General features: G+C 40.3%; 1 protein-coding gene across 2 annotated transcripts; it reads left to right on the top strand.

Moving 5' to 3' along the window:
- Positions 1–1,267: 1,267 nt before the first annotated feature.
- kcnk5a (potassium channel, subfamily K, member 5a) lies at positions 1,268–19,235 on the top strand. Of its 2 annotated transcripts, none has more exons than XM_037747086.1 (5): positions 1,268–1,417; positions 15,194–15,305; positions 15,576–15,742; positions 15,858–16,026; positions 16,121–19,235. In XM_037747086.1, exons 1-5 carry the CDS (start codon positions 1,388–1,390, stop codon positions 17,077–17,079), a joined length of 1,437 nt encoding a protein of 478 aa, XP_037603014.1. In that variant the 5' UTR covers positions 1,268–1,387; the 3' UTR covers positions 17,080–19,235. The 2 variants fall into 2 exon arrangements, with proteins under 2 accessions (XP_037603014.1, XP_037603013.1); XM_037747085.1 differs by lacking the exon at positions 1,268–1,417 and adding an exon at positions 4,919–5,483.
- The last annotated feature ends 635 nt before the right edge of the window (positions 19,236–19,870 follow it).

The following is a 19,870-nucleotide window of genomic DNA, read 5'->3' as shown; positions in this document are numbered from 1 at the left end:
TACATGTCAAATTCAAGCTCTTAATGAAATCTACAAAACTGCTGTAAACGTATTGGAATTCAGTTTGTTAAAGAGCTGTTCGGCACCAGTTGGCTGATGTGCCACAATACGAACAATCTCTTGTCTCTTCATATTTAACCTTATGCTTATAAAGTGTGTCAGTTATCAGCAAGTTTCAACTTGTGATTGTTGGTCTTATTGATCTTTACTTCCTAAATGTTCAGAAGGTGAAGGAACAGTCCGAATAGCCAGCTCAGCCTGCAGACATGTAAGGAGGATCTTGTCATAAACACACAAAACGAGACAGTTTTGAGTCTAAAATATATTTTAATGAAGGAAGATCTTGTTATTTAGACTGTACTGGCATGTTAATGTCGGCTCTTTGATATGACGAGGGTGTGGGATATCCAACAAAGTCTAAGCTTCTCTTCCTACTATTTTAACGTCTTTCATTCCATTGGTTGGTTAAAAGAACAGGTTAACACTTGCACTATACAACCTGCACAGAGCTGCAACTGTACAGTAGTTTCACGAGTCACCACGTACTCCTGTGAACATAATTCTAGCTTTTATGCAGTTCCATGTGCATTTTTGAACATTAGCAATGAAGTGATTTGCCTTAATGCCATTGTATAAAGGAAAAAAAGCATAATTATGCTAGCTATGAGTTGTTATGACAGGGAGCTTTTCCTGACAAGCTTAAAATAATTTTCACTTTTTACAGGAGGAAGTGAAGCCCGACAGAAATATGTGGGAGTGCAGTTGTCTAAAAATGAGCTGCTGAGTTTATACTTAACTTGTACTTGCTGGGGCATAAAACAAACCACACACACACACACACACACACACACAGACATACACACACACATTGGAAAAACCGGCCTTGGGCAAGTAGTACGCCAGTGATCATGAATGACGCAATGTCTTGTTGTCTTGCATGCCATGAATTCTGTTTGACCAAAAGAACACTGAGGTCTTGTGACAACAATGATTTTGGAAGTGTAGATCAATGTGATTTTTGCTTTTCTCACCCTCTAATACAAACTAATGTAAATGACATGCAGTGTCCGACTCTGTACTTTGATAGACAAGAACGGAAATAAACCATATAAATCTCTGTCTGGGGATCCGTGGCTCTACTTGAACACTAATCAATATCTGTGTTTGAGCTTTGCTCCTCAACAGAGAAAACAGAACCCACCACTTGAGCAAACAATTGAGCAGTTGAGCTGTGGACATTGACACAGGTCACCTTTAGCTGCACGTCCACCTACTAACTAATCACCATCTTTCAACTCCATGTCTTCATTTGCAAGTTTGCTGCATTATTGATGAACACTTATCTCACCAAACTCAAGATATATTAAGCCTTCGCCTGCTTCTCGACATGTCAAACTGGTTGGTTCAAATATGTGTGGTGAGTTTCTTGACAGACCACTGTGATGTTTACACTCTTTTACTGTCTATGGTGGCATTCTTTGAAGTTTTGTGTTCAATTTTGTCTCAAGGCAATTTGTGAAATAGTCATGAAATTTAATCTATTTGATTCGTATACATAGACACAAATTTCCCTTTTTTTTTCATGACACCCAGCATGACTTTTAACAACGTATTTTTTGTGCTTTTCCTTACTATGAATGTCTGGCAACACGTTATGCACATGTCAATTTACGCTCCAGTCTTTTCAAAATAAAACTACTAAGTTAGGGTTTAGGAATAGATCAACTTGGTTAGGCTTTGGCAACAAAACTACTTAGTTAGGTTTAGGAAAAGACTGTTGTTTCGGTTTAAATAACACCGGAAGTGGCGTGACTTAAGTACGGAAGTTACGTGACAAAAACTACTTAGATAGCTTTAGGAAAAGATCACGGTTTGGGTTAAAAAAACTTCGTAAGAGCTGTAACTTGAGTACGGAAGTTACGTGACAAATAAATCAACTTTGACCCACCCATCCACCTCATCCTCCTCCCTACATGTCATTCGTCGCTCTCTATACTTCCCGGATCACAATTACGTGGATTACATGCAAATTGATTTTTAATGCTGACCATCACAAAAAAAAATTTAAATTTGTGTCTATGTAGACAAATCAAAAACGTTCAATTTCGTGACAATTTCACAAACTGCTGTGCGACTGGGCTGCAATGACGGGACTGCAGGCAGATGAAGTCATATGAAACATCCATGTTTTGCAGGGACAAGCCGACCCAGTGCCCATTTTCAAGTCTTTCCAGTTGATAACATCAAGAGAAAAAATGAATCTGGCTGGAGTTTTGAGGCTGGAAAATCACGGCAATCAATGGCAGTTCCTGCACCAACAACCTGATATCTGCACTCTACTTAATATGGAACTTTTATGCATTGATATCATCTGCAGAAATTGCAATTGTTGAGCCTAAAAAATCCTGAGGCAATGCCAAAATGTAATAGACAAAATTACTTGTTTTTATTCTATATATGATAACAGGGTCTGAAATTAAGTTTTTTTCCTTACCTGCCACAGTGGCAGGTCACTGAACATTCCTACCGGACACTATATTTTTCTATCTGCCACATCTGAAATCTGTATAAAACACTTATATGGAATATATCAGGTAACCTTAATCCCTGACTATTTTAATTTAGGAATTGATTTTTAAAAATATAATTTCTCAATATGAGGAAAACTTAAAGCAGCAGTAGATAGATTTGGAGCAAATATGATTTAAAAAAAGTTATTTTAATAAAAATGTCACTATATCCTGACAGAAGTGCATGAGACAGGTAGTCTGAAAAAAATCATGTGCCTCTGTGTCCTCCGGTGTCCTCCCCTCCAGTGTCCTCCGGTGTCCTCCCCTCCGGTGTCCCCCGGTGCTCCTAAAGACATCTCTGAGCAGCTGTCAATCACAACTCCGGTCAAACTAGGCAACATTGATCAAATATGAATCAATATTCTGTTACTGTAATGCCTATTTCTCGCCTCATATGTTTTCAGAATCATCTTGTAGTGTACTGCTTAGCTGTAAAATTAGAAAGTTTGTGACCCGGCAGCCATGTTGGGATCAAGTTGAAGAAATGCCAAGCACCGCCCACCAGCCGGAGCAAACGTTCTCATTTCACAGCTAAACAGTACACTACAAGATGTTTCTGAAAACATTTGAGGAGAGAAATAGGCATTACAGTTTGCGAGCGATTTACAATAGGAACGCTCTCTCTCTGAAATGACCTGCGATTGGCCAAAGTCTCCCGTCTGAAAACAGAGCCATGAGGAGGAGCAGAAGTCTAGTTGATGCCAAAAACATTCTGCCTATTGCAGGTTTAACCAACATGATGGCAGGTGACCAAAATTGTTTTACCTGCCACAGCCAACATTTACCCTGCAATTGGCAGGTTCTAATTTCATTCCCTGTATGATAATGACATATAAGTATGATTTTCAGACTAAACAACATTATATTAGTTTTGCAGTTTTTTTTATCATAGCACTATTGTTTGTAGCAAATTCCTAAAAATACATTGGAAAAAAGTATATCAACTTTGTTGAATTATATAAAAATTTTGGCAGGCTATAGTATTACAAAAAGTGGTTGAAATTGTTTAACAAACAAATTGCTTGTTGAGACACTTTCTGAAGTTTTGTGTTTTAGATAGGGCTGTCAAATTTAACGTGATAACGTGTTAACGCAAATTAGTTTTAATGCCACTAATTTCTTTAATGCAACTTGCAATTTTTAGGTTGTAGCTGGTATTATATGAAACTAGAAAAACCTAATGAATGCATTGGTACCAACTATATCATACTAGCTTGTCGGGAAGGAGGCTTAATAACGCTCCAAACGTACGGTAAATTTCGGCGAGGAAAAACTGTCATGGCCAATTTCAATGGGGTACCTTGACCTCTGACCTCAAGATATATGAATTAAAATGGGTTCCATGGGTACCCACGAGTCTCCCCTTTACAGACATGCCCACTTTATGATAATCACATGCACTTAGGGGAAAGTCATAGTCAAGTCAGCACACTGATGGTACGTGTCCACAGGGGCGTTTTTTATCTTGAGGGGAAGCGCCGCTACCCAGCATTGGACGCTTGATGGGGTGCCACTAGACACAAGGCACTAGGCTCCTGATTGGACGAATGCTTTCCCTCTGTGGGCTGCTGCTCCCAGCTTTCAAACCGGAAACAGTATGGAGGCTCGTTTGGAAACTTTCTTCTCTTATTTCAGGAAAATAGTTCACCGAAATGTATTTCTGAGAACATTTGAGGCGAGAAATAAGTCATGCAGTTGCTAAATCTGTCTTTATTTTAGATCAACAACGTGTATTTTAAAAGATTCTCAGTCGCGTCAGGATGCCCGTGATTTACATAAAGTAGAGTAGCCCTTTATGCAGCTCCGTTTCTCAAATTGCGCCGCCACGCTACCAGAATGCATTGCACGGCTGCTTACATAGACAATGAATGGGAAGCATGGAAAGGACAGAAGCTGTGGACATGTACCATTACACACTGACAACTGTTGTTGCCTGTTGGGCTGCAGTTTGTTATGATTTGAGCATATTTTTTATGCTAAATGCAGTACCTGTGAGGGTTTCTGGACAATATCTGTCATTGTTTTGTGTTGTTAATTGATTTCCAGTAATAAATATATACAAACATTTTATTAAAGCAAGCATATTTGCCATCTCCCATGTTGATAACAGTATTAAATACCTGACAAATCTCCCTTTAAGGTACATTTTGAACAGATAAAAAAAAAATTGCGATTAACCGCTATTAAATATTTTAATTGATTGACAGCCCTAGTTTTATTGTCCTACAGTGTCTCAGCAGTTGAACACCTGTAACCAAATGAAGAACAGCCTGCAGTAGTTGGTGTTGTTGCCCCCCCCCCCCCTCCACCTCCTCCTTGTTGTGTATTGTGGGCGGATCTCCTCGGTCCTCTCTCCACTCCCCCTGTTATACTCTCTACAGTTCACTACTTTAGCAGCCACTACTTCTCCAGCAGCGCACGTGGAGAGAGAATACTACTACTGCAGCAGCTGCCGTCCCACGCGCGCCTCAGCACCCGCTTTATGACTACTTTTATCCTGCTACGGCTCGAGCCCAGATGCTGCACGCAGCGGCACGTTGCATGCATATTTTTCAGAGCCCCTCGCGCGGAAAGAAGGAGCAGTTCGTTTCAGCCTCGCGGAGAATGAGTCCCGCATAACTCCTGGTATTGTTGTTATCTACCCCCCCTCCTCTCTCTCTCTGTCTCTCTCTCTTTCTCTTTCTCCCCCGTCCCGCGCTCTCCTAGTTGAGTCCCTGTACAGAAGTTATGGTAGATAAAGGCCCCTTGTTGACCTCTGCCATTATTTTTTACCTGTCCATTGGGGCAGCAATTTTTCAAGTCCTGGAGGAGCCCAACTGGAAGGACGCTGCACAGAAGTATAGTGACAAGAAGGGCAAAATACTGGAGAGCTATCCCTGTCTCACCAAAGATGATTTGGACAAAATATTAGAGGTATGGGTTCTTAAACTGAACTTTTATTTGTTTTTCCTTTTGTGAAACACATTAATTGCTGCAGGATCAGTTCAAAGTGAATCAGTGTTGTGGTATTGCTGCAAGTTTTCTGACTTAAATGGTGACACATGAGGGCTTTGTGAGCCTCAGCTGACATGTTAAAGCTTTTTCAAACACTTGAGGAATGAGATGTTGTCAATCCATGGCTCCTCTCAGTGGGTCAACACACCCCCCAGACAACATTTGTATGTGGGTAGTAAATAGGCTGAAAAATGGGCCCTAGGTTTTATGGGATTGTCCATGGGTTCCATAATGACCCAATGTCAATTGCCCACATGGATTCCATGCAGGATTACAATGGGTGTTATGTTGGCCCCAACTGGGCAACATACCCAAGACCCATCTTGGTCCCAGCTTTAAGTTCTATGTGGGTACTACATGGGGACTCTATGGGCTGAAATATGGGTTGCAAGTGGGTTTGTCCACAGTTTCTATGTTGGCCCCATGCACTAATTTCCCATTAGTGACCCAACTAGGACCCACACAGGTAGCCCACATGGGGAGCCCATTTGGGACCAACTTAGTTGCTCATTTGTGTACCCAGGTACACCCAGCATAACCCATGTGGGGCCCACATAACCATGTTGGCTGGGCCACTCTTACTTTACCAGCTTGAGGGTGCCTAGAATATCAGAACAACAACATGTCACAATTATCACTAAAAAGTCCCCCAGAAAAGCCTCGTAAATGTTATCGTTGGTGGGGTCTTTATTGTGAGCATAATTATTTTATGACCTACTTGCTGTTATAAACCCTGACAGTCAGATAGTCTATCTGGAGGAGCACTGATTATGATACCAAAGGGTGTGTGTTGAGGGGCCAATCTGTAACCTCAGAACATGGAGTTCACTTGGCAATTCTTTTTGCTAAAATGTCTTTTTCCAGTAGCAAAAAGCCGGGTGCCGTTGACCTCTGTGGTTTCACCGTGAGCACCACTGAATGAACAAAAGTCAACAAGCCTGTGATTTCACAGGTGTTCGCCGCTGCGACATGTTTGTTTGTTCACTTCCTTGAGGCTTTATGACCTTGATTCTGTGTGTGTTTGATGTTTGACAAGAAGATATGATCTTTATAATGTGTCTGGCAGAGGAACTTCTTTCTCAGAAGAAGAAGAAGAAGAAAAGAGTGTAGAAAAGAAGACTTGTGTTTGCAGTGTAAACAACATAGCTCGTATCTCAGGGGGATCCTTTTTCTGCTGTAGTAACACTGATGCTGGTTCCTTTCTGTCAAGACAAGGATATCATGCATTGGTTGCTTTTTTAGCACTTGCAAGTATGACCAGAAACATGTCTCAACCTGTTCCCCCTTTTTTGGGCCCACATCAGTATTAGGGAGATTTATGATCCCCACCATCCCCCCTTCTGCTTCACCCTTTCTGTGTTAAGGGGGGGACTGAAAGGGATATGCCTATAAACCTCCCCCATTCATGGCATCTCTGTAACAGCCAAATCCCCACAATGGTCAAATCTGTTTGGGAATATTAATGGTTGAGAGATTTTGGACATTTTCCTGCAGCTGTTAAAAGCAGCTGTGATTTGGTTGAACTCTGTAGCGGCTACTCATCTGCAACTGAAACATGTCCCGCCTCCTCGAGGAACCTTGGAAAGATAATATCAAATCACGTTTGACTTCTTAACCATTTCCCCCAGTTGTGCTATCATGTAGGGGGGGGGGGGAGGGGGAAATCAATTGACCTATGTATTTCGATTTGTTGTTTTTTTACGATTTTGATATCTATTTTGTTAATGCCATAATAGATATAGTTGCTTCATTTGAATCTAGTTGGAGGTAGAAGGAAGTTACCGCTTTTATTGTTGTAATCTAAGTATGCGACCTTCACCCTCAAATTTTGAATCCAGCGTGGTAAACACTACACATCCAGTAAAGTATGGAAACACTTGAGGTTTCACACGTTGACAGGAAAAGCAGAGCTAGACATCACGGCTAAAGCTGCATGCTAACTCTGTCACGGACAGGTTTTCAAAATAAGGTGTTATCAGAGGGAACTTTTATATACAACATACATATATGGAAATAAGATTGATTGGATTATATTCACCAGAAGTATAAAACATTACATGTCCCTTATAAATTAAAAAGAAAATACTACTAATTTGTAAGGGAAATGTCTTTTATTCTTTGATTTTTGGGTTGCTGGAAAATATTTAATAAATAATTCCTGACAATGATACTGATATATTTGACTTCAGGACATCTCAGACTACATATATGCTGAAAATCAAACATTTTAATGTATTTTTTTTAGATATTTTTTTCACATTTAAAGTCCCTTGAAGTGTATGATTCAACTTTTTCCCATGGTCTAGTGTTAAACAAAAATTGCAATACTTAAAAATCGCAATACTTTGTATCGAATCGGGAGATGGGTGTATCATCCCAGCCCTACTATCATTCTAGACGTGTAGTCTAAGAGTATTTTTTTCCTCTGCTGCTGTTTGCCAGGACACCTGCTGCAAAGCCTTTGGAGTCAGTTCATTAAAGTAGATAAACCTACGTACAGTATATATCGCACGGCTTTATTTGTGTCGGGAGCAGAGGTTCTCTAAGGTTTCCATTGTGGAAACTTTGCTCAGCTTGTTAACAATTAAAACATAGAAGCAGGCTTTAACAAGAGAAGGCGACACTCTTGTAAACGTTAGCCTTCTGCTGTTTTATTAACAAGGAGTTTACTATTAACTATAGGAGCCTTGAAGTGGTCACAGTTTACAGATTGGATTTTATGGTCCATCAATGTTGGCTCTGGAGGAGCTGTAATAAAAGTTCAGGGAGGGAGGGGGTGTGGATGGCTGCACACATTACCTCTACTGCTAAATAAGAATATAAGAATTGAACACTCGGTCGTTGCATGAAATGTAAGCAGGCAGCGTGCTCTGCAGAAGAACTGTGCACGAAGGCAGGAGGAGAATGCATTATAAAGTTGACCGCACAGCGCATAACTCTAATCATACTTGAGAGCATGTGTGTATACTGTATATCTCTGTCAGAATCAGAAATACTTTATTATTATTTACAGTTGCTCTTGTATAAACAAAAGAAATGTGAGAAAAATAGAAATAAAGGATAATGTAACATGTAAATGATGTACATGATGGTACAATGTGTACATAATGCTGCAATATAAACTAAATAGATGGTAAGAAATGTAAGTACTAAAAATAAAAAAATAAGAAAATGAGAATATAAAAAAATATGTAAATATTTGCATTAAGATGTGTGTCATAAAAGTAGTGCATGTTTTCATAGCTCCTTCTGAGTGTTGAGCTACTGTAATTCTGCCAAAATGTCCCATAATTTCCTCAGTTTTGATCTTTGGCGCTTACTTTTTTTTGCACTGGTTGTATGCTATATATTGCACGTCTCAATGCAAATATTTGTTCATATTTCGTATTTTTTATATTCTCAATTTCTTATTTTTAATTTTAGTACTTGTATTTCTTTACATATATTGTAGCATTATGTAGACATTGCAGCATTATGTACTAATTTACATGTTACATACTCCTTTATTTCTATTTTCTCACATTTATGTTTATGCAAGAGCAACTGTATCTTAACACCTCCCCAGGAAATCAATGAAGTATTTCTGACTCTGATTAATGCTTACAAATTTGGGCTGCTAATCATCTATATTTGTTTAGTCTATGAAATGTAAAAAAATTAAGAAAAAATGCCCAAATTTCTTAAAGCCGTCTGCGGTCTCCCCAGTTAGTTTGTCCAACCAACTGTCTAGAACCCAGAGATATTCAGTTGACTACTGTTATATATGACAAAGAAGATGAGCAAATCCTCACATTTGACAACTGGTGAATGTTTTGCATCTAAAAAAACATCAAATTATATTAAAATCAATTCATGTTAAGTCCTCTATACCATGAAATGTTGAACTCGCACATAGCATGACTAGGGCTGACCCGAATGATTCGAAGCTGTGATCGTTGCCATGGTGATCAACCTCCAAATCAGTATTTGAATGCTTCGTTTTTGCAATAATAATGTTTAAATCCCCAAATAGCCCATGAAATAAGGAATAATCTCACAACATTATTCATATTCAACATGAATTATTATTGGTTATTCTCAGACTGATATTGTTGTGTCTAGAGGTGCATGTGTGTAGAGTAGTGCAGAAGCGGTGCTGTCCCCGAAGCTTAGAATGCCTTCGAATATTTCTCACCGAAGCTTTAAATTCCAAAATATGGTATTCGGGACTGCCCCTAAGCCTGACACATCATTGGATATGTATGCTGGTGAGAATATTAGGGTCAAGAGTTAACTGTAATGAGTCAAACTGTGGTGCAAACTTTAAATGTTCCTTTTCTTTTTTCTTTTTTTATTTCATTTCACTTTTTGCATGTTAGTTCTGGCGCAAATATGCGGCCAAATAAAAAGTTTGCAATCGCTGCTCAAAAACTTAAAAAAACAACAACTTTCAACACACTGCTGTCACATGCGTAAAGTGCAACATGGCCCCCTCGTCAGAGTGAAAAAGCACCATGAAGCAGCGCTCTGTTTTCGTGGATAGCTGACTCTGTCATGTGCCTAGCGTGCTGTCGAGGGGCAGCTGGCTTCAAAGAGACAAGTCTTTCTTCCCCTTTTGAAAAGTAAAACAAGAATTGCACTGAAGTCATGGAAGGTAGCAATGTATTTACATGTCATTAGTTTTAAGTTTAGGCTATTAATTGGCAGGACGGCAATGCCTTTATTGCCTTGTGTGAGCCTAATTTGATTAACTTCAGACCCAGAGGGCTTCGTGTGTCTGTCAACCATTTACGTCAGCACACTAACAACGACCAATCTGCACCCTTCTGGGGGTTAATAGAGTTTAGCAATGAACCTGCAATGTTTATCAGCCCAACAAAGAAATGGAAGAATAAATAAAAATACCATGTGTTGTGTTAATGAAGTAAGCTTTTCAATCTCATGTAGTATTAACAGCCTAGTTTACAGCAGCCACTCACCAATCTGTTAATATGCTTAACAGATGGAAGAATCCTTTCTCTGTCTGGGGAACTTTCCAGCTGTTATGTCTTTACCAAATGAAGAAAAAAGCTGTAATAGACAGACGTAAGATGTCTGTACTTTGTCTTAATCAGCATGAGGAGAAACTGCTAATATTAATTTGTGAAGATGGTTGTGCGTTGGAATCTCACAATCTGTGGTGGATCTGTGGTGGAGTGGCGTGCACAGTGAAATCTCAGCATTGTTTGTCGATACGTAATGACATGCAAGAGCTTGAGTGACTTCATTGTTTGCGTGTGGGTCAATCCTGCCCACAAGACAGCAGCAGCAGCAGCAGCAGCTGTTGCTGTCTTGTGCTGGAAGTGGAAAAGTACCTAAGAGCTGGAGCGTGTGCTGGGCCGCCAGCTGTCCTGATAACAGTTGGAGTTTGTCATTGTGTTTTTTTTTTACTGTTCTTTGCTTATCAGAGTGTGGCGCTGGCAAATGCTTGCAGTGTGGCAATGTTTTCAGTTTTAGTAAAGGAATCCTTTAGAGCAGTGTTTCCCAAACATGTTTTTCTGGGGACCCACTTTTTACCTTCGGGGTCGGACGAAACGCCTATCTCCCGATGCAATACTGTCACGATAATTGGGTGCCGATTCGATATGTATTGCGATTTTTAAGTATTGTGCTTCTACAAGTATTGCAATTTGATATTACATCTTTATTTTATTACATTTTTGTTTTATAACATTTTTATTTATTTTTTTTAACACTAAACCATGGGCCAAAGTTGAATCATACACTTCTGGGCACTTTTACTTTGGAAAATATCTAAATTAATTCAGTAAAAATGTTTAATTTTCAGCATCTGCCGGTTTCTGCTCACTGCGGCCGGTCGGTTTGTTTTGAGTGACGGATACAGAATGGATATGACGTCACGTTACTCTGACTACAACATAAAAGAGGTAACTTCCTTCTACCTCTGCATTGACTCAATTGAAGCAAATACATCAATTCCGGTGTTAAGAATTTAATTTTAAAATCGTAAAAAAAATCACGATACATGGGTGAATAGATTTATTTTTTTTCCAACCCCTATTTCTACATGACTGTCTAAACCGAGTATATGTCTGGACCGTGTACAGTCAGTCTCTGAATTTGTGGCTAAATTGTTACACAAATAGTCAGTGGTCATGTTAAATCCAATGCGCTGCTCCACTCAGCTGGCCGTTCAAGCGGCGACGTACCCAGTCGTGGAATGCACCCGATTGGTCCCTGGTTCTCTGCTCGTCGTTTCAAACGGGAAACAACATGGCGACCTGCTCATAAACTTTCTGTTATTCCGTCTAAACAATCCACCAAAATCTACTTCTGAAAACATTTCAAGCGAGAAGTAGGCAATGCCAGCCTTTGGGAATCACTGCTTTAGCGTGCGTACACATATGGCACCACATTGTGATTTTCAATATGAACATAATGGATTTCATATCAAGCTATTTCCACAACTTTGTGTAATCCTTTTATTATGGATGTCTGAAGATTTGTTTGGGTGTCCATATCCCAAAGTATTCGTAATCGTAAACATCCAATAGGAAAAAAAAGTCTTCAGATATGGCAGAAATTGAATAGACTGCTCCCTGCATTCTGTCTCTCTTGTGCTGTTTACTGCAACTTTGCAAGTTTTAATGCAAACTATGTGTTATGAAAGCATCCGTAGCTGCATTTTTGGCATTTTTTTTCTCACTTTTCTAATCTTGAAAAATGACTGAAACGATTAATGGATTATCAAAAAGTGTGTTAATCATTAATGAGCTGAGGCGGTATTTTTGTGTCTTTTTATTTTAGTTATCGACATTTTTAGACATCCTTGGCACATCCACTTGGCAAAATGTGAAAACACCATTTGGATTTATACCTGCAAAACTTCTTCACAGAGATTGCTGGATTGTTTTATGCTTTTTGTTTTCCATTCCCAGAAGAAGCACTGTTTTAGAGAAGTAGGCTTCCACAATTCGAATTAGCTCTTTATTAAACACTTCACCCAGTCCATCTTCCATAAATTGTCTGGCATGAGTGTCCGTGTTGGTAGCCTGATATCCAGTTGTGTGGCCTGGCTTGTAGAGAAGCCAGTTGAACAACCTCCTCCTGAGCTGCTTTGGGCTCAGTATGACACAAAGTGTCTTTTATCTTTCTCCCCCCGCTGCTTGCTTGTTCTCACAGTTATTTTGACCTGTACTGACCATGAGTTGACCAGTAGCTGACCTTTTAACCTTTGTAAGGACCTTGTGCATCACACAGCCTGTTCAGAGCATATTTAGTAGTACTTGGTAGATCCCAGACGAGACAAGGTACAGTGTACATATCATCCTCTAAAGTCTGCCTTTTTAAAGGTTATGTTCCTTGTCCTCTGCTTGAGTGACATACATTGAGGGCACGCCGCTCACTCCCATGATTCAGCTTGCACTCTGCCCTCATTGTATTCCTGTGATATCAGCGTTTTGTGCGTCTCAAACTTCAGCACTTTTTATCTGGCAGGCAGACAGTGAACGTGTGCAAATCACCCTCATTAGGCCGGTATCAGGTGGAGAGCTGAGCACACGGACCACAGACATGACTCACAAACCCAACAGTTATCACTTTTTCTATGTTTTCCACATAGCAAACAAACCTCAAACTGTTACAATCTCTAACATTTCATATTTGCTGCAACAGAGGAATGAATGAATGAATGGGTGTTTGGGGGATTCACCAAAATTTTGAATGAAAAATTTGAATTTTAAAGGGCACATATCACGCTGATTTTCAGGTTCATACTTGTATTTTGGGTTTCTACTAGAACATGTTTACATGCTTTTAATGTTCAAAAAACACTTTATTTTTCTCATCCTGTCTGTCTGAATATACCTGTATTCACCCTCTGTCTGAAACGCTCCGTTTTAGCGCCTGTCTCTTTAAGACTCCCTCCCGAAAAAGCCCGGTCTGCTCTGATTGGATTGCGAGAAAAATATGGTGCATCTTTGTGCAAAGGTAGTTCTCAAGCAGTGGGCGGTATATTCTAATGAGCCTGCATGTGACATAGGAAGAGGAGACAAATGTGAACGGCTTGTTGAATCACATATTTTCTGATCTAGTGACTGGATTTCACAGTTTGTGGGAGTCGGTAGGCACTCCAGATACCCAAATGTATGTGCACAAGCACTGAAATAAAACCTTTAAATCTACTTTCATGTTATAAAACTCACCTCATAATTTTCCATTAGTACAAGCCACAGTGCTGGAAACCTACGGCACATGTGATGCCCTTTATTCTTTGTCTGTGGACAGATTTGAAGAGTGAACACGTGTGTTTATCAAATTACCAAAGTCACCTGCTTTTGGTTTGAGACACTACGCTGTCTCTTCTGGATTCAGTCATGTTTTTTACCATTTGTTCAAAAAACATTGTCACAAGAAACATTTTGATGTTAAAAAATACATTGCACAGATTACCATTAGGATAAACATTTCTTTCCTTTTGTATATTAGATGTAGCCGATTATACACAGTTGGCGGGTAAAGGGAGCCCAACACTTTCTTTTTGCAGGTAGACTGTTATATCTGCGCAACTGTAGTGTTAACTGGTTCATTAGGTCAACGGGGATATGCAGTAGTGGGGGTATCAAAGGTTTCACCATAATCGGCTTTAGCCAAATAAGATTCATGACCAATAACAAGGTTACACATGCCTATAAATGCAACCAGTAATTACAGATGCTGTGGACTCGGGAGGACTGTCAAATGTGAAAGTGCGTAAGCAGGACAGTCTTTTAATTTCTAGTCATGGTTCGAACACAAACTGGGTCATCATCACATCACTGCTGTCATCCTAAAAGCCCAACGGAGGAACTGTGTTGTTTCAGCAGACAAAAGAATGGCCTCCCCTTGTGCTGGTAATTACAGAGCAGAACTGTCACAGACCTGTTATTATTAAAGAACCAAGCATCTTCCAGCACTTAAGGGCTCATGTGAATGATGCCAACCCCCTGCACACCCCTCAGGGGAACGCCTGGAGGGAATTTCTTCAAATTTGGTACAAATGTCCAACTTGGACTCAAGGATGGACTGATTATTTTGGTGGTAAAAGGTCACTGTGACCTCACAAAACATGTTCCGGCCATAACTCAAGAATTCATATGTTAAGTTATGACAATGTCACACAAATGTCTAACAGGATAAAATAATGAAGTGATGACATTTTGGACAGACTTGGATGCCAACTGCAACTTTGACTGGTTGGCAGAGGCATACAACCGCAAGAATGTCTTGTATATATTCAGTGCAGCTTTGGATCTTGAAAAAGGAAAAACAAACTTTAGAAAGAGCAACCACTAAAGAACCACCGAGTAAGATTTTAATCCATGCATCATCATGGGATTATGAAATGGCTGTTTAGGCCTTCCTGTTTCCCTACCAATATAAGCAGTTGTCGGCACTATAAAGCCCTCAGGGCGACTGCGATTCTCCAGGGTGCCTGAGTGCTGTTTCACCTCATCAGCACCACTGGAGATACCATCGACATATCACAGGAAGGATGTGGTGGAAGAAATGGAGCTTACGCACAACAAAATTCTTGCCTTCCTTCTAGTTCAGTCAGATTGGACTTCTCGAATGCAAGCCTTTACTCAGTTGTGTTTCTTCTTTGTCCTCAGGCAGTGTCTGAAGCTGCAGGCCAAGGGGTCACTATAACTGGCAGCAAGACCTTCAACAACTGGAACTGGCCAAATGCTGTTATCTTCGCCGCCACCGTTATCACCACTATCGGTAAGTACTTGAATGTTTTAGAGGAAATGAGACTAAGTAATGTCTTACTTTGTTCCATTGGGACAAACTCAATTGCAGTCAACCGTTGGATGTTTTGCCAAAGTGTGTATAAATCAAATATACAGGACATAGATGAGATGGACGATGGATTAAGACAACCTGTATTGGTGGCATGTTTGTTGTTATCCCCCTGTAAAGCCATACTAAGGTAAATAGTTGTATATGGTGGACCCATTCTAATCACATTGTTTTTACTTTCAATTTTTGAAGGATATGGGAACATTGCACCTAAAACGTCAGCAGGCCGTGTATTCTGCATCTTCTACGGGCTGTTTGGCGTGCCTTTATGTCTTACCTGGATCAGTGAGCTAGGAAAGTTCTTCGGTGGCAGAGCCAAGCACCTGGGCCAGTATCTAACAAAGAAAGGAGTTTCACTGGTATGTTGATATGAGCTTTCATTCCACTTCTGGGAAAAGTACCTGGATCTGTCTGTGGTATCACAAAACCTGACAACCTGAATTAATGTTTTTTCTTCTTCTTCTTCTTTTCCAGAGAAAGGCTCAATTTACCTGCACAGCTATATTTCTCCTCTGGGGTGTGCTGGTCCATTTAGTCCTTCCACCTTTTGTATTTATGTCCCAAGAAGGTTGGACATATATTGAAGGCTTGTACTTCTCGTTTGTCACCTTGACCACGATTGGTTTTGGGGACTTGGTAGCAGGTAAGCTGAGAAATATATTCTTTTGATTGAACCAATCAAGTTAAACCAGGCCAGAACTTTGGATTTTAAATGACTATTTTGTTTGTCCTTGCAGGTGTGGAACCAAATAAAGAATACCCAACTCTGTACCGTTACTTCGTGGAAGTGTGGATTTATCTGGGGTTGGCCTGGCTTTCTTTGTTCTTCAACTGGAAAGTGAGGATGGTGATCGAGGCCCACAAGGCCTTGAAGAAACGCCGCAAGCTGCGCAAGTTATCTCTCGATGAGCTCCGGCACTACAAAGAGTCTCACAAGGCAGCCCTTCGTTTGCCGCCCTCTCCGAACGACGTCAACATCTTCAGCTTCCTGTCAAAGAAGCAGGAAGGCTACAATGACTTGATCAAGCAGATTGGCACAAAAAGAGATGGCAGAATCAACGGCGGTAGTGCCAACAACGCCATCAATAAATCCAAAGACATGGGTCGTTCAAAGAGTTGCAATGACGCTCCCATGGTTAATGGTCACACCATCCTTAGTTTGGACCGTTCGCCACGCCAAAAGAGACGCTATAGCTTCAGTGACCGCGTCACTGTTGCTTTTTCAAAGTCCAAGAACTACCTCATGGGCTCCGACAACGGTTTGCTGCTACCGGAGGACCAAGTAGAGGGCGACCTAGATCTCGACCAGGGCCAAATGTATGAGAACCAGCTTGACAAGGACGTTGAGCTAGAGAACGGAGGGGTGGGAGATTGTGGAGCAGGTGGTCGAAGGACGTGGGACTCTAGGGAGTACCATCCCCTGACGTTCCAGAATGCAAACATTACTTTTATAGATGAGGAGAACTTTCTCAGCAATAACTTAGAGGAGGAGGAGAACGACGATGACGATGATGATGACGATTCTAAAGCAAAACTATCAATTACTACATGCGATGAAAACATTGAAACAAACTCCAAGGAGGAGCAGAGTTCTGAATCTGAAGGGTCTGTGTTCACTAGTGACGGTTCAGAACACAGCCACTCCTACGAGAAACTTGTAGAGGAATACGCAAAGGAAGAAAACACAGAATCGTGAGTTATCACAGAGATCTTGAACTATGTAAAGTCAACACGTCTTCCTGGTCCTTCCTGTTGAATCGGTTGGCGTTGAAGTATTCTAATGTGAATATCAGAAGTCCCATTGCACTTTTTGGGGTCTCATAATGAAAGACTGCAAAAGCCAAGATCAAATTTCTATGAAATGAATGTTCTGTTCATAGCTGAGAAATGAAAAACCCACATCATGTTGACCAAGTTGAGCTTCTCATAAACTCTTGAACAAACATCTTGATGAATATGGACTACAGAGCATGACATGTAACCCCATGAGTATTTAACATCTGCTCGATTTATGCCTTTTTTTTATATGGTTTGAGAAACTATATGCCACACATTTATTGCAATGTCCAAACCAAGAACTATTTACCATGAGTGCCTTTTTTTCTACTCATTGGCTGTTAAGAAATGATATGTGGAAATGTATTTGATTCCCCATAGTTTCTGCTATGCATATTCACCATATTGGTGTTTTTATAATATTTATTAAAAATGAAGGACGTAGTAGCTTTTATTCAATGGCTACATGGGTTTATATGTCTCCCATTGCACAATTCCACCGAATGAGAACAGTTCAAAGTCCATTTCAGTGCAGACTGTCTTTTAAAAACCTGAGCCAAACGTTTGTCCTTAAAGGAAATGAAGGGGGTTAAGGGCCAATTCTCCTTCTTTTTTTTTCTTTGGTATTTCACTTGTTTCTTTTTTTGAAGTCCTTGATAACTTGTTTTGCTTGAGATTTCTGTTTATTTTGACTGTAAGCAATAGAATTGTGACTGCACTAGAGGTAATCAGTGACGCATAGCAACGTCTGGGTGTCTAGAACCAACTGAGAGTAAACTTGGAATGGAAAATCATTAATTTTATGAAAAGAGAAGATGGGAAGTCTGGATATCTTGCCAGAGTGATACTCTAAACTAAGATTTGTTTGCCTTTTTTTTTTCTTCCTAACTTTTTTTGACCACTGTAGAAAAAAAAAAAATCTTTAGAAATTGTGACAAAATGTACAGAAGACGCCTCTCAGGATACCCTCAAATTGGTTTTAGTGAACACACTATTGTTGCTTTGCTGCGGGGCAATCTACCACGGCAGTGCATGACGGGAGCGAAACTTCTACAGCAGCAATATTCTGACTTTTTGTCTCTTTAGCACCCTTTCACTTCATTGTATTTGCCATGTAAATATTGGCTGAAAGCCCATCAGTAGCCACAAACACAGCTCTGCTCAGGACATGCCATGGCCTTGCTGCTCGTGTTTGCCTTTGGGGGCTCGCGCTCGCCTGAAAGACTGAAGTGCCGCTTCTGACGAGGTTAACCGCAGGTTAAATTGTAACCGATCAATGCTCTCGTGACGTACGTTCCAGTCGTGAGATGCAAAGTCAGCAGTATCGGTGCTCTCAATTACTGTATAGTATTTCCACCTTGTTTCATGTGAACACAAAAACCGTAAACTCGAGGGACCAAAATTATAATGTCCATTGCTTTTCACTGTCTCTCCCTTTTGAACGGGCCCCTTAGTCGCCCTGCTAACCCACTGCCTTTTGCACACGTAAACTTGCACACAAAAACTTGAAACAGTGTTACAGTGAATAGTAAGATGGCAGTGTCGCCCTACGCTACTTTGAATTTAGAACTCCCCGTTCAAGCCAGTTGGATAATATACTGTAAATATAGTCCAATATTTGTAATTTTTTTTGTGAACACACCATCTTAACTCTTAACTTTGCCTTACAGATGACTTAAATGCCTTAAATCCACTGCAAGCAGGGGGATGTACAGTACAATGTAACATCTGTTGAATGTACTTAAAACCGATTCACTGAAAAGATTACATCTTTCACACTGGGTGTTTTTATTTTTTCCCCTCTTTGTATTTCGTCATAGGGTCTTAAGTCTGTGTGAACATTCCCTTCTCTTTCTCGCATTCTCACTGATTTCCCTTGATGTGCTGGTACAGCATTGTTATGCAGCCATGGTACTTGTCTGGACTGAATTTCAAGCTTGTCTCTAGATGAACTAAGAACAGGCTAGGCTGGTTTAACCCATTGTCCCAAGCTTTTCTCTTGATGTTGCTCCATTGTGTAAAAACTCCAGTGTAGAGTTGTGTTGTTGTTAGTTGTCTTTTTTTATGATTAAATTATTCCTGTTTGTTAAAGTTTTGCATGTGAATTCCAAACAAAACTGTATATTTCATGTAAATAAACATTTAATAAAACTTGTGCGTTTTTGTGATCATTAGCCTAATATTAAAGGGGCAATCCAGTGATTTTTACAGAGGAAGTTCTGTTAAAGCCTCGACAGCTGCAGACTCGCACACGGACAGCAGTTGCACTTCTATACATACTATAGTCGCGAATGGGGGGGTCTGACATGTTCCACACATGCGCACTAAAATAGGACCAAGGATGGAATATTTTTCAATTGTTATATTAATTGAAATTCTCATTACATCCCAACAGCAATGAATAAATAAAAAAAAAAAAAAAAGGTCAAAATCCGTCTGTTGCAGGACTGTAATAAACCCGTACAATCATTTTATTTGTTGGACGGGCTACCTACCTGCATGCACTCTGCCCGTGCACTCATTGCACGTCACCGGAGTCTACGTTCATAATGATCATTTTGGGGGAGTGGCTTTGGAGGGAGGTTTGATGGGACGGGCTGTCATTGTTGCAGACTTGGCGAATTTCTCTCTAGATTTAGGGACTTTTGGAGCTAGAGCTGCTAGCTTTCATTGGAAAAGACTTGGCAACAATGGGCTGTGTTTTTTAGGTT

Source organism: Sebastes umbrosus, chromosome 16 (assembly GCF_015220745.1).
Source record: "Sebastes umbrosus isolate fSebUmb1 chromosome 16, fSebUmb1.pri, whole genome shotgun sequence".
Taxonomy (NCBI): Eukaryota; Metazoa; Chordata; class Actinopteri; order Perciformes; family Sebastidae; genus Sebastes; species Sebastes umbrosus.
Note: the sequence above shows the minus strand (reverse complement) of the source record. Positions and strands in the feature narration are given on the sequence as shown.